General features: G+C 46.3%; 1 protein-coding gene across 1 annotated transcript; it reads right to left on the bottom strand.

The window, feature by feature from the left end:
* Positions 1–8,361: 8,361 nt before the first annotated feature.
* On the bottom strand, positions 8,362–10,690 carry LOC125548164 (glucan endo-1,3-beta-glucosidase 11-like). The gene is made up of 2 exons (XM_048711863.1): positions 9,415–10,690; positions 8,362–8,781 (listed from the first exon to the last, which is right to left on the bottom strand). The coding sequence occupies exons 1-2, from the start codon at positions 10,576–10,578 to the stop codon at positions 8,710–8,712; spliced, it is 1,236 nt and encodes a 411-aa protein (XP_048567820.1). The 5' UTR covers positions 10,579–10,690; the 3' UTR covers positions 8,362–8,709.
* Positions 10,691–16,099: the final 5,409 nt, after the last annotated feature.

The raw sequence follows: 16,099 nt of genomic DNA, 5'->3' as shown, positions 1-16,099 counted from the left end.
TCAAATTCTTCCTCTTTTATTGTTTGCTATGCAATATCACTTATTACTTCCGTAGTATACTTATGTACTATAGTTTAACCACTTAACTATTGTTGGGTGCCTTGTTTAGGGTGAGAACCTGAGAAATGGAGATGCCGGTTGGTGCCGAATTTGTTGGCTTGAGTATGGGAATTTAGAGAATCTGGATCTACATGCAGTGGCGGAGACAAGCCTAGGGCAACTAGGGCTGTAGCCCTAGGCCTAATACTAAGATTCTTTATAATCCCTTTCTACAAAGTACTGAAAATTTGAAGAATTTGATGTTCAACCTTGCTTAGCCCTAGGCATAACTCGCTGCTAGCTTTGCCACTGTCTACATGTATATACAAGGGAACATCGGCAGTGCACAATGGACATTGTTCTGAAAATAAAGCATGCCGCTCCAAAGAATGAAAAATGTGTGTATTTTTGCATTAGTTTGAATGACTAATCTTGTATTTTCCTAGTTTTAACTCTCGTATTCACTCTCAGCAATCTTGGAGGTCACAGGTCATTCAACAAAAAGGTTGTTGGGAAGGGCAACATCCGTGGGAAAAAGCATTAGAACTCTAGTTATCTAGTTCAGCACTTGATGAGATTTTTAAGGTATGTTTGGTTGTATGATTATTTTCCACGAGTCCAACCCTCATGCCATACGGTTCAGTTGGTCACCTTCCTTTCCTTTTCCGGTTGCTGCTAATGTTGTTTGGATCTACCCGACACCATTGTGAAGCCGGTATGTTTGCAATTGAATTTGTAGTGGTCTTAGACCATTATTATTATGTTGGCCTACCCCGGCACATCAGAACAGCAACCACAGCCGATGAAGAATAGATTAGATCGAAAGGATCCAACCCGAAGACACACGAACGTAAACGAACGGCGAAGAGATCCGAGCAAATCCATGAAAGACAGATCTGCCGGAGACACACCTCCACATGCCCACCGATGATGCTAGACGCACCATCGGAACGATGGCTAGCTGGGCAGAACCTTATTCCATCTTAGGGAGTCGCCGTCGTCTCGCCTTCCTGAGCAGGACAGAAATGTTAACAAATCTCGAAGACACATCTAAAAATGGAGCCCTCCCACCGGCAAGGGCCGGGATCCACTATGCCTCCATGAGCCTAAGGCCAGCGGAGACGACAAGGAGCGCCGGCGGCGCTGGCGGGAGGCATAGGAACCCTAATTCTTGAGGGAAGGAGGCGGCCAGACACAACCACCCGCACAGTTTGGGCCTGCCCAAAGCGGGGGCATGGGGTTACGCTCACTTCTACTGTTGGGCAGTCGGCCTATTTAGGCCCCGGCCCATACAAAGTAGGAAAGTTGAAGGGAAAAAAAAAGAGAAAATGGCAACTGAGAAAATATATATTTAAAACAATTAAAATTGTTTGTGATTTATAAAAATGTTTGTGGATTCAAAAAAATCATGAATCTCACAGGTTTAGAAAAATGTTTGCATATTCAAAAGTCGCTCATGGTTTAAAAAAGAGTGAAGGATTCAAATGTTTGTGGATTTAAAAAAAACATGAATCTCACAGGTTTTGAAAATTGTTTGCACATTCAAAAGTCGCTCATGGTTTAAAAAAGAGTGAAGGATTCAAATAATGTTCGCAGATTAAAAAAACAAAGATTCATAAAATGTTCTTGGATTCAAAAAATGTTCGCTGATTCTAATAATGTTCACAGATTCAGAAAATGTTCTGAAAAACTGACAAAAATATTCAAATATTTTGTTAAATTTCAAAGAAGTCTCTACGTATTCATAAATGATTGTGAATTTTAAAAGTTTCATGGATTCAAAAAAGGTTCGCAGATTCAAATAATGATTGAAGTCAAAAACATGTTCATAAATTTTAAAAATATCATGGATTAAAAATTTGATCATGAATTCCAAAAATGGTTGTGGATTCGAAATTGACCGCAGATTGAAGAAAGTTCAGTAAGTTTTTTAACTCATGGATTCAAAAAAATTCATGAATTTCCAAAAAACTAGGTTAACAATGATTCTGAATTTTAAAAATGGTCGTTGTTACATGAAATAGTTCAGGTCAAATAATCTTCAATAATTTAAAAAAATCACATGGATTCAGAAAATGTTCATGAATTTTATAAATGTTTGCAGATTCAAAAATGATCATGAATTGAACAAATGTTCACTATTTTTTACAGATCATCGATTTTAGCACGAATTTTAAAAATGCTTTTTGATTCACAAATGACCATATACTCAAAAAATATTCAAAGATTTCAAAAAAATGAGATCCAAAAATGATCACGAATTTAAAAAATATTGACAATTTAAAAACATGTGATTACGAAAATGTTCGCGAAATTTAAACATATTCGTGGATTCGGAAAATTCCATGAATATGTTTTATAAAAAAAGTAGATTTGTAATGATAGTTAATACAAAAAATGTTCACAATTTTTCCGGATTTAAAAATATGTTCGTTAATCTAAATATTTTTCATGAATTTTATAAAATATGCGTGAATTCAAATAATGTTTGTAGATTCAAAAAATCATCACAGATTAAAAATGTGCACGTTTTTTAAAAATCGCCTATGCAAACAATTTAAAAAAATTCAAAAAACGTATGGATTAAAAATATTACGAATTTTCAAATGTTTCATTAATTTTGAAAAGGTTCAAGGTTTCATATATTGTTTGCAGATTCAATTAAATGTTCACAAACTTTGAAAGTAGAATATTCATAAAGTTTCAAAAAAAATTGCAGATTCAAAAATGTTTACAAATTTTAAAATGAATCGTCCATACAAAAGATGTTCACAAATTTGATAAAATATTTGTGGATTACATAATGATGAGGAATTAAAAAATGCTAATATATTCATAAAATCAAAAAAATGTTCACAAAATTTTAGAAATCATTTATTCGAAATTTTTTCTTCAATTTCAAAGCAATTGATCGTGAATTTTAAAAAAATTGGATGCAAAAGTTTTTTTACGGATTGAAATAATGCTTTCAGATTAAAAAATGTGCACAAATTTCTTGATTAAAAAATGTTTCTGAATTTCAAAATTGTTTCCGGATTCAAAAATGATCACGGATTACAAAATGTTCACAAATTTTTAAAGCATCGTGGATTAAAAAAATGTTCACAAATTTTATAAAACATTTGTCGATTACAAAGTAATGAAGAATTCAAAAACTGTTCACAAATGTAAAAAATTGTGGATTAAAAAACATGAATTGGAAAAACTGATTGGGAATGATGACAAATTTCAAAAATGTCCGAAATGTTTTCTGGGTATAAAAAATGTCCTCGGATTCTAAAATATGTTCCTGAATTTAAATATTATTCATGAATTTCATAAAATATCATGGAAACAAAAAATACTATGAATTTTGAAAATGTTTTAAATTTCATAAAGCGGTGATGTGGGGCTACGCTCACTTCTACCGTTGGGCAGTCGGCCTAATTAGGCCCCAGCCCCTACAAAGTAGGAATGTCGAAGGAAAAAAGAGACAAAATGGCAACTGAGAAAATATATGGTCGACTGCACCATGTCGCGGTGCACTTGGGCGCTAATGAATGAGGACCTTGCACAAGTTATTGCAGCCACAACTGAACCAAGCGTGAAGCAATGGTTGTTTACGCACATGGAGGCATTATCCCATGAGCTCTTCATCAAGTTATCGGTGATACTGTGGGCTATCTGGGCATAGTAATTAGTACAACTCTAAACATCCACCTTGTTCTTGAAGATTGGTACTAATATACTCCATCTCCATTCTTCTGGCATCTTGTTTGCCCAAAAAATAAGGTTGAAAAGGTTGGTTAGCCATACTATCGCTATGTCCTCGAGGCCTTTCCACACCTCAATGAGGATACAATCAGCGTTCATCACCTTGCCTCATTTCATCCTTTTTAAAGCCTCCTTGATCTCAGACTCCTGGATTCTTCGCACAAAACGAATGCTGGTCTCATCAAAGGAGTCGTCCAGTTCAATGATAGAACTCTCATTCTCATCATTAAACAGCTTGTCGAAGTGCTCCCACCATCTATACTCAATCTCCTTGTCCATGGTAGGCCGTCAACACCGAATATTGCAAAAAACTGAAAGAATGTAGATGTAAGTAAACTGAGCACATGTTTCCCTACGGCTACTCACTCTTGAATTTAGATAATTCAGCGCGTCTTGTGACTATCCTTGCCCCCGCACTTTGTAGCTTCCTCCTCAGCAGGGAAAGATTCACCCCACGCAATCTCTGACCCCCTTTATAAGGTCCAGTTAGTATCTTTGCCTCCACATAGCAGAGCTCTTTAAAGCACCGTGCAAATGAAGTTACATTGTTATGCATATATAAATATTGCTCAACCTGTGACTTATCTATCCCTTTGCATCTGCACTTAGTTGGCATGGACGAGAGTGCTTTGCACACCGGACTCCTCTCCATTTCACTGTCCTCCATTTTCCCATTTTTGCTCTGATTTTTCATCAGGTTTTTTCATGCAGTATTTATACCTACAGTTTTTTTTTTGTTATTTTCTTTGTTGTCGGAGGTGCCAGCTGTGCAGAGTGAGAGCTTGCCTGCCTGTCGATGTTAATATTTCGAGTAATCTGAAATGTTTTTCGCCGTAATGTGAATGTTTCGGCTATTCTGAAATATTTCCCTCTCATCTTGCATTGTGATGTTTATTTCCGCTAATCTGAAATATTTTACTCTGATCTTGCATAAGATGTTCGAGGTCAGGTTGTTGTAAGGATATGAGTGGGTCCATGGAGGGTCCTTTTTGGGGGCAGTTATGCTAAGGTATCATCTGAATAATGCTTTTTTTAGAAAAGGGGATGCACCCCGGGCTCTGCATCTGGACGATGCATACAGCCACTTTATTAATTATTAAGTACAAAATATTTTACAAAGTAGTACATCAGTAAGTCTGAAGCCACCATCTAGGCAACATCTGTCGCTACTCCTATCCCTTGATGCAGTGGTGCCGAATGTTCGAGTTTAATACCAAACAGACATCGCACCAAATCCTAACATCTAATGCCGAATGCTCCATCCTAGCCATATACCGGGACTGGGTCACACGCTGGTCCGGCGCACTCACCGAGGTTGCCGCCGCCTTCTTCCACCGATCCATCTCCAGAGCAGGTACTGACGCACAGACCTTGCCAGGCCTGCCGTCAATACCACCATGGCGCCAAACAGCTCGACCACCCTGCGCTCGTCCATCCAGCCGCATCCGTCGTCGATATGCAGCTGCACCATGCCGCCACCACTCGTCGTCAATGACGTAGTAGATACAACGCCGCACCACCTGGCAACCTCCACACCATCGCCACTGCTGGAGCTACTCGGAGCCCACCATCCACAACATCTCTCCCCCGAACAGCAGTTCCTCCCAAAACGGCGTCTCCATGGAGGATACGACGCGCAGGACGCCACCGCCGCCCAATCCAGACTGAATTTTGGACTTTTGTCCGGGAGGGGTTCGGGGGTGGATAGGAGGGACCTCGGCTTCGCCTCCAGGAAGGGTAACGGCGTCAAGTGACGTCGCCGATGCCGGGCCGAACACGCCGACCAAAGTTTCCTCCGGTCCCCATCCTATGCCACCAAACCTCTGTGTACTCCGGATCCGGCAAGCCACGATCCGAAACCCGCGAAGATGAAAGAGCCATGGGGCTCAACCCACCAGAAAGGAGGATCGAGAAGAACTCCTTGTAGATCTCCAGACGCCGAATCCAACGATCCGACGTGGCCAACGACGATCATCACCACCCCGCGGCGACCGACGGAGTTCGAAGAAAGGATCCAGATGGATCCGATCTGGATCCGGCGGCACCCGCAACCACCGGTCAGGCCAACACAGCCACCACCTCACGACACACAGGTCGCTACCGCCGCACCGCGCATGACGCCGATGGGAGACCCGCCCGCCGCGCCGCCGGACCCCATGTTCGTTCGGCGTTCCTCTGGATCCCGCTGCCCCGCGCCAGCCAAGACGGAGAGGATGGGGAGAAGCCTCGCCGCCGCCCAGCCGGCCAGGCTTCGCCCGGCGGCGCTATGGACGGCGGCGAGGAGGGGGGGAGGAGGAGGAGACTCGAGGGGCGGCAGCTAGGGTTTTCTCCCCGGGTCGCCCGCGGGGGCGACGCGAGGGGCGAGGGGCGAGGATGCTTTCCTGTCTGTTTTTCTTAATCTGTGTAGCTATTTGAAATAGTCATAGTCGTGTTCGATTCCTGCTAAGTGTCCTTTCAAAGTAATGTTGAGTGTAGACACAAAGAGACAATATAAGTCATTGGATTGTTATGCCCTCTACTTTCTTACTTTGCTGCTCTGTAAAGTACCATGCCTGGGAGTAGACTGAGGTTAAAGTACCATGCCTGGGAGTATCCCGTCCCACTACTTATTTCTACTCCCTAAAACGTCTTATATTAGTTTACAGAGGTACTATTTGGCAGTCTTTCCTTTCATTGAAGCATCAAAACTAAACCAACCTTGCCATACTATACTAGAGCAATTATTTGCCAAATTAGTTCTAGGTCGCCTTGTGTATCATACAGACACAGTTATACTTTTCTCTACCCGCTCGACACTTTGGATAATACTCCGAAGCCGGTGCGTGGCATGAGCACGTGCGGTTTTCAACACCTGTAGTATGCTAGTATTCGATTATGCTGAATCCTTGCGTTGATTTCTTGCAAAGAAAATGTAAAACCCTTTGGAGATAAGGGGTTTTAGCTCAACTGTGATACGAGATATGGGACTAAAACACACACTCGATTCAGAGACAGCGCAGGTGATCACACATCTCATCCCAAAGGTCCACCCAAAACCATTCCTCTTTCCGCTGCAATTTACACCCGGCTGAATTATTCCTGCAGCAAAGACATAAAGGCTCCTATTACCAGTACAAGGTAAAGAGCCTTTTCTCTTCTAGTGGAGAAAGTACTGCCGATGCACGCAAAAAGCAGAGCATATGTTCCTCCGGTCCAGTTCAGTCCATCTCTATGTTTTACATAGAAGATTATTTTGGATGCAGTACCTATGCTCTGTGTGATGTGGCCAATCTTCTGTAACTTAAAAAATGGATGTAATTAGGTTTGTTGTGCGTTATGTGGGACTATATAAGAGCAACTCCAACGCAGGGACCCAAACGGACACGGATTTTGTCTATTTTTTATCCGTTTGGGTCTCATGTCCGCTTGGCGGACATGGGGCGGACACGGCGAGCATCCAACGCCAAAACACAAAAGAGGACAAAATAGCCTCGTCCGGCTTCTGCCGCGCCTGCACACACTCATGCCATTCGCCACTCCGCCCCGGCTTCCCGCTTCCTTGCTTCTCGCCGTGGGCGCGCACCAGGACGGTGTGCAGGTCGTCGCAGAGCAGCGCCTCCTACATCTGCTACAGCGTGAAGCTCTGCGGCTCCCGCACGACTCGCCGGCCATGTGCCGCCGCCGACGAGATCTGCAGTTCCCCGGTTCTTCCCGGCGCCGCGCCGCCCGCGTGCAGTTCCCCGGCCCAGTCGGCTCGGCTCAGAACGGGAGGTGGCAGCGGAGATCCCCCCGTCATCCTGGACCACGGCATGGGATGCAGCTTGCGCCACTGAGCGCGGCGGCGGGCCTCGAGGATGGCGGAGAAGGCGGGGAAGGACAACTGGGTGGGGATGCCAGCTCGTGCACGCTCATGCTAAGTGGGACCAAGGGCGGACACGAGCGGACGACAGCGGTCGAGCAGAGCGTCCACTTCTGTCCGCTTCGTACCCATTTCTTCTCACATTTGGGCCAAGTTTGAGTCGGGGATGGACAGCACGCGGACACAGGCATCCGTTTGGGTCGTCCCGTTGGGCCAAGTTTTGTGTCCGGATGATCCAAATAGACAAAATGGATCGCCCTATTGGAGTTGCTCTAAATGCATCTGTCACTGGATATTTTCAGTACTACCAAATGCAGAATACATCGCAGTAGTTTATGGAGTATATAATATAATACCACCTATGTAGTATATGTACCAGTTTTTAGATACCAAATACAAAAAAGGTAAATACTCGTGTATATGTGCAAATACAAATCCATATTTGAAATATTACGTGACCTTGGTTTCTATTAATGGGGATTGAAGAAGGCAGCCTCTCTTTCATAACCATAAATCTAATAAAAATTTGAGATATATACTACCACATATTAGTGTATGAGACATGAATGTATCTACACCCCGGTTGTACGATGTATTTTTACTTTGTCACAAAAACTAATTATGTATCTTTGTATTTACTAGATTTGTTTACATGAAACGGGGGAAAGGAGTATATTGTCAAAACAAGTGTTTGAACGAACATATGTATTTTACTAGGCTTGTCTCGAATATTGCCACAAAAATTTGAAGTGCTTTCTAGTAGTATGGAGCCAGCCAGTGAGTTGACAATCAATATATCCATCCATGACCTTGCGTTGCATGATTACCAGTAAAACAAAAACAAAAGTGCCTGGTTTGATGACACTGACTAACCCATTAGCTTGCCACCGATTACAGAACCACATCAACTGAATTAACATGGAAGATTGGAGCGGAAGGACAAAATAGTTTCTCCATGACAGAGCGTCAAGAAACCAGGGACTCCCCTGACTCCATTTCAGACACCAGAGGCTTCCTTCCTTCCTTCCATCCACCACACATATCATTCCATCTAAACACCACTTGGAAGTTGCTCAGAATCAGAATGCTATCATCATCAACAGGACAGCCTCACATGCTGCCATGGTTGCTTGTGTCCATGTCCACCAACCCTACCCAGCACAAGAACAAGCACAAACACAAGGAGACACATCAGCGGGTGACCAAAAGGTAGCAGAGCCAACATGAAGACAGGTCACTCAGAATTTGTTCTTCTCGTTTGTGATTACAGGTCACTTAGCATTTATCTCCCCCTTTATGGTTTCATAGTTTTGTATTGCATATGGTCACACAGAACAAGCAGGTTGTGTGTATCGACGGCCCACATGTCAGTCCAGTGGCATGTTCTTATAATGTACCATCTCTGTTCCGAATTATGAGAAGTTTTAGATATTTCAACATGGACTATATACGGACTGAAATGAGTGAACAACACACTAAAACGCGTCTATGTACATCCGATTCAGAAAAAGTTAGAACATCTTATATGCTTTCAAATTACCATGGTTATGATGTCTTACATTATAGAAACAGAGTTTTGGATCAAGCAATGGCATGCTCCTTTATGCCATGATATTGTTACCTTGGGGCTATCAAAAGACATCAGCAAGCATGAATGATGCAACCTTTTCAACTTGCCTACACTTTTACCATGAAAACTTTGCAAACTAGTCCAAAATGGAGCTTTTTCAGTTCAGAAAGGAATCGATGCAAAGCATGGAGAAAGCAAAAGGCAGAGACCTCACCATGTTTGCCTTTGCCGATGATGCCGAGATGCTGTAGTAGCCATTGCTCTGCGGCCCGCCGCCGGTAATGCTTCCGGCGCCGCCGGCGCCAGATGAGGTGGTGGCGTTGTCCTTGGGCAGGCGGTAGGCGAGCTCGTACACCGGCGTGCCGTCGGGCTTGAAGAGGCCGTAGTTGCGCTCCGACGAGGGGCCGGGCTTCATGTTCTCGTTGAAGAGCGCGAACATGTAGACGCGCAGCGGCCCGTCCGGCCGCAGCGGCGTGCCCTTGCCCTCGCCCACCAGCCGCATCACGTTGCCGTTGTACCTCGCGGCGTTCCGCGGCGTCGCTCCGGTCTCGTTGCCGTCGCCGGCCGACGGCCACCCGGTCTCTGACACGCGCACCTCCACCGCGCGCGCCGCCGCGCGGTTGGCCGCCGCGATCGCGTGGTACACGGCGTCCACCTGGGCCACCAGCATGTTGGGGTATCGCAATCCGGACGACGGGTCGGGGACGCCGCCGTGGCCGGGCTCGAGCAGCGCGTACTCGAGCTCCACGCCGGCGGGGTCCTCGGCGTAGGCGAAGTAGGGGTAGGCGTTGACGAGGAACGGCGAGCCGGTGCGGGCGTGGAAGTCGAGGATCGGGCAGAGGACCGGGAGGAGGTCCTTGCGGAAGTAGGCCGACGAGGGCGGGTAGGAGGTGGCGAGCACGCCGAGGTTGTGCGCGGTGGTGACCGCGACCTGCCTGTCGAGGCCGAGCTGCGCGAGCGCGTCGTGGATGCACTGCATGGCCGGGAGCAGTGACGGAGAGAGCGCGGAGCTGTTGGCGCCCGTGAGCACCTCGTTGCCGACGGTGAGGACGGCGATCTTGGTGGCTGGGAGCGCCGGCTGGATGACGGAGTGGACCCAGGAGGAGGCGCCGGAGGGGGTGGAGACGGCGGCGAGGCACTCGTCGGGGACACCGACGACGAGCTCCACGCCCGTGTTGGCGAAGGAGCGGAGGGTGGCCGGGTCGGCGTCGTAGAGGCGGACGCGGCCGACGCCCAGGCCGGCGAGGAGCTGTAGGGCCGAAGTCGTCGGCGGGAGGTTGTTCCCCACCCGGCCGTAGTTGATGCCCAGCAGCGCCGACGGTGTCGCCTCGGGAGCGGCCGGCAGAAGGAGCACGAGCAGGAGGAGCAGGAGCGGCATTGTCTTGTCACGGCAATGTGTGCTGCGCGCGAGACGTGGATAAACGATACAGTAGAGCTGGAGTGAGTGAGATTGCGGGGTGAGCTGGAGGAGGGGTTTGGCATAGAGTGGCTGGAGCGTTGGGGGTTTAGTGGCTTGGAGTGGGCTCCCTACCGCTGTGCAATGGCGGCTGCTAGGAACCAACCAGATGATTTCTTTCCTAGAGAAATCAGCTGTCTAGGCCAGCCGTCCGATCTGCCACTGGTGCCCGTTCGATCGCAGCAAACGCAGTCCATCGTCTTTTTCATCCACCTCGCGCATCATTGACCATCTACGTAGTGGCATCTGTGCTGGTGAACTCAAAACTATGTTCAAATTTGTCACTTCATGGTCCATTTGTTTGGCAAAAAAAGTACTTGAGAAAGCCTAATGTGATTGACACAATCAAACTTTTGGCATTTGAAGAAGTATAAGAGGGTTTCTCAATATGCTCGATTCCATCGATTGCATGCACCAGATATTGCAGAACTGTTGGTAGCAGGTGGTTGATAGGTTTGCAAGGGCAATACCAAGGTCATAACGGAGAGACCACAATCATGCTAGAAGCATTGGCATCACAAGACCTGTGGATTTGTCACTCTTTCTTTAACATGCCAGGGTCTCACAATGATATTATGTGCTTCAACAATCTCCGTTATCTGCAAAACTTTGTCATGTGTAGCCTTCAAAGTGCAACTATACCACTAATGTGCACAACTACCAATAGTGTCTATCCTCATTGGCCGATGACTGACTATCTCCGAGCCAAAAGGTAACATGAAAAGTCTCTTTGTCCAAATGCATGAAGGTTCTAGGAAGGCTGTGGAAAGGACATTTGAAGTGCTCAAATCTCCTCAGGCTATTGTTCATGGACCTGCAAATATGTGGGATCTCTATACATTGTGGAAGGTGATAACTTGTTGTGTGATCATGAAAAATATAATTGTGGAGGATGAGGATGGTGTCCGTAATGTTGATTTTAAAAACCATGGCCCACATGTCTACCTCCTAGAACAAGAGGCAAACTAGGTTGCACATTTTCTTCAGATTGCATCGGTAACTTCCAGATTGAGAAGTGCATCAACAACACCTAAATGATCTTGTGGAGCATTTGTAGATACAACATGGAAAGCAATAGATTGGTTGTATACTTTGATTTTTTTGCTTATGTTTGAACCATGTCCTCTAAATAGTATTTATGTTTTAAGTATGTGTGGATTTCTAATTTTGTACTGTGTATTTACACGTTTAAACTATGTCTTTCAAGTGTTCAAGTTGGTTGAAGAAAAAACGAGCAAAATGCAGACCATGCAAATGGGGGAGGCTGAATAGGGGATGTCATTGGGCGTTGGTTTTTCATGGACAAATGAGCCATGCCCGCTGACATGAAATATGGGATCTCATTTGATGTTAAACTTATCTAAATTTGATCAAGTTTACTAAGAAACATAATGATTACATCTACAATATCAAGTCTGGTATCATTAGATAAATCACTAAACGAGATTTCATATTTTATTTGGTGTTATAAATGTTGATATATTTCTTAATAAATTGGGCAAACAGAGAAATATTTAACTTCAAAAAAAGTTGATACACCTTATATTTAGTAAAAGAGGGGGGGGGGTGCTAGGGCTTAGATGGTTTAAAATACATGGAATATCTAAATGGGCATGTTCCCCATTAATCTGTTCCACTCCTTGTCGTGGGAATGAATCTGACGGTAAAGGAGGGGTAGGATGGAGGAGCATGGTCTAGCTACAGCACAAGTGTGACAGAAGAGATTTACGAGTTCATGCCCCTCTTGAAAGAGTTAAAGATCTATGTCTCGAGCTGCTGGAGCTGTTTTCTTATGTCTGGATAATTACCAAGGATTGCGAATCCCTCAACAAGTGCTACAGGGTGGCTTATATACAGTGAACCCTTGAGCTAACCCTTTACATGGAGGAATTGATTATTATGTTGATTACAGGCATTACTACAAGTAACTGAAGGTTTAATCGCTAATAACGCTAGGCATCATGCTCTTCGGTCGCTTCAGGTCCCGCGTGGTCTCTTCGTCTCCCTTAGCCGAGTGCAGGTGGGGTAGTCGAGTGACTGCGATGCGGCCGACTGGAATAAGGCTTGGTGAGCACCTGAGTGCACCCGTAGCCTAGGAGCCGTCTTGTCTGTTGATATGGGGCCCTAGATTTAGTCCAGGATGTCTGCTCCTTGACCCTACCTGTAGTAGGTGACTCGTGTTAAACACCGTACGTGTACACTTGATGTAATGACCTCTCCCTAGTCTATAGGCACGTCCTTCTGTTACGGCTTGCATGCACCTGCGTGTGCCCCTGCTACCGCTGCGCTCTCTCCCTCTCTCTTCTACTTATGTAACAATTCAGATCAGATGTAATGGAAGAGATATACGAGAGAGTTGACCCATCTATCTTGGTTATCAGAGCCATGTCAGGCACAACGGCTAGCACCGCACCGACAATGTCTTCTCCTAACCTCCCTCCCGCCTCCTCCGACACCTAGCCGACGCTTCACTCCACTACCGCCGGCGCTTCACTCCACTACCGCTGGCGCCATCACTTCCTTCACCCTTCCCATGGTTTCTCTCCCTCCCATCACAGTTCACAACTACAACATCTCCTCCTACATCCGCTTCTTCCTTGACCCTGCCCAAAACAATTACCACCGATGGAGGACGATCTTCCGGTCTGTCGCCGCCAAGTATAATGGGATCGCTCACATCGACGAGAGCGCCAACCTCGATACCACCGATCTAGAATGGCGCCAGGCGGACATCTCCGTCCTCCTATGGTTTCATACCATTGTCGTCGACACCCTCCTCGACGTCGTCATGCCCGATGACGCCACCGCCCTCGACGTCTGCATGCGCATCGAGCGCTACTTCCTTGCCAACCGCGCCTCTCACGGGATCCATCTCCGTAGGCAGTTCAACAACCAACAGTAGGGCGACATGTCCATCACCGAGTACACTCGCCGACTTAAGACCCTCGCCACTGCCATCGGCGACTGTGGTAAGCGCCTGTCCGATGATGATCTCACCACGCAGCTTCTTCATGGCCTTGCCAAGCCATTCCATGCCATCGGCGACAACATCGGCAACACGGTGCCCCTCCCTGACTTCGAGACCGCCGTCTCTCGGCTCTCTGCAGCCGAGGAGAAGTTGCAGCAACGGGCCTTGCTTGAGGGCACCTTAGCCCTTGTCATCCATGGTGGACTAGGCGAGTCCTCTTCCTCGACTAGTGCTCGCAGCATCAACCCCTCCGGTGGTGCTCGCGGCGTCCCCGGCGACTCCTCTGGACATGGTGGCCCTGATTCCTCTGCTGGTTCTGTGTCCGGCGGCGGCCAGGTCTCTGCTGACCCCGGTGGAGGAGGCCAAGGTGGCGGCAGCCAGGGCGGCGGTGGGCAAGGCACCAACGGCTACGGGCGTGGCCACGGCCGAGGGCGTGATGTCTACTACACAACCTTCTTCTTGTAAACATTGTTGGGCCTCCAAGTGCAGAGGTTTGTAGGACAGTAGCAAATTTCCCTCAAGTGGATGACCTAAGGTTTATCAATCCGTAGGAGGCATAGGATGAAGATGGTCTCTCTCAAACAACCCTGCAACCAAATAACAAAGAGTCTCTTGTGTCCCCAACACACCCAATACAATGGTAAATTGTATAGGCGCACTAGTTCAGCGAAGAGATGGTGATACAAGTGCAATATGGATGGTAGATATATGTTTTTGTAATCTGAAAATATAAAAACAACAAGGTAACTAATGATAAAAGTGAGCACAAACGGTATTGCAATGCTTCGAAATAAGGCCTAGGGTTCATACTTTCACTAGTGCAAGTTCTCTCAACAATAATAACATAATTGGATCATATAACTATCCCTCAACATGCAACAAAGAGTCACTCCAAAGTCACTAATAGAGGAGAACAAATGAAGAGATTATTGTAGGGTACGAAACCACCTCAAAGTTATCCTTTCTGATCGATCTATTGAAGATTTCGTAGTAAAATAACACGAAGCTATTCTTTCCGTTCAATCTATCCTAGAGTTCGTACTAGAATAACACCCTAAGACACAAATCAACCAAACCCCTAATATCACCTAGATACTCCAATGTCACATCAAGTATCCGTGGGTATGATTATACGATATGCATCACATAATCTCAGATTCATCTATTCAACCAACACAAAGAACTTCAAAGAGTGCCCCAAAGTTTCTACCGGAGAGTCAAGACGAAAATGTGTGCCAACCCCTATGCATAAGTTCACGAGATCATGGAACTTGCAAGTTGATCACCAAAACATACATCAAGTGGATCACGTGAATATCCCATTGTCACCACAGATAAGCACATGCAAGACATACATCAAGTGTTCTCAAATCCTTAAAGACTCAATCCGATAAGATAACTTCAAAGGGAAACTCAATTCATCACAAGGAGATAGAGGGGGAGAAACATCATAAGATCCAACTATAATAGCAAAGCTCGCGATACATCAAGATCGTGCCAAATCAAGAACACACGAGAGAGAGAGAGAGGGAGAGAGAGAGAGAGAGGGAGAGAGAGAGAGAGATCAAACACATAGCTACTGGTACATACCCTCAGCCCCGAGGTTGAACTACTCCCTCCTCATCATGGAGAGCGTCGGGATGATGAAGATGGCCACCGGAGAGGGACTCCCCCCTCCGGCAGGGTGCCGGAACGGGTCTAGATTGTGTTTTCGGTGGCTACAGAGGCTTGCGGCGGCGGAACTCCCAAACTAGGTTTCTTTCTAGGGGTTTCTGTATTTATAGGAATTTTTGGCGTAGGTCTCACATCAGGGGGGGGTCTCCGGATCGTCCACGAGATAGGGGCCCACGCCCAGGGGGTAGGGCGTGCCCCCACCCTCGTGGACAGCCTGGGACTCTTCTGGCCCAACTCTTTTACTCCGGGGGCTTCTTTTGGTCCATAAAAATCATCAAAAATTGGCACATCAATTGGACTCCGTTTGGTATTCCTTTTCTGTGATACTCAAAAACAAGGAAAAAACAGAAACTGGCACTGGCACTGGGCTCTAGGTTAATAGGTTAGTCCCAAAAATCATATAAAATAGCATATAAAACATCCAAGGTTGATAATATAATAGCATGGAACAATCAAAAATTATAGATATGTTGGAGACGTATCAGGGCGCGATCGCAGCGATAGCGGGTGTGCACCGCCACAGCCTGCTGCCATCACTCCATGGATGGGCTATTTTGCGCCCTATGGGGCGGCTCTACATCGCCCGGTGTGGGTGCCTCCCAACGCCGCTGGTGTGCTCGGCCCTCGTCCCGTTGCTCCCACGCAGGCGTATCCGGTTATGTACTCCGGCCCGACGCCCTTCCCTGCTGCTGCACCTGCCCCTGGATCGAGCTCCTACACCATGCTCATGTTGGGGAACGTAGTATTTCAAAAAATTCATACGATCACGCAAGATCTATCTAGGAGATGCATAGCAACAAG

This window comes from Triticum urartu, chromosome 1 (assembly GCF_003073215.2).
Source record: "Triticum urartu cultivar G1812 chromosome 1, Tu2.1, whole genome shotgun sequence".
Classification (NCBI taxonomy): Eukaryota; Viridiplantae; Streptophyta; class Magnoliopsida; order Poales; family Poaceae; genus Triticum; species Triticum urartu.
Note: the sequence above shows the minus strand (reverse complement) of the source record. Positions and strands in the feature narration are given on the sequence as shown.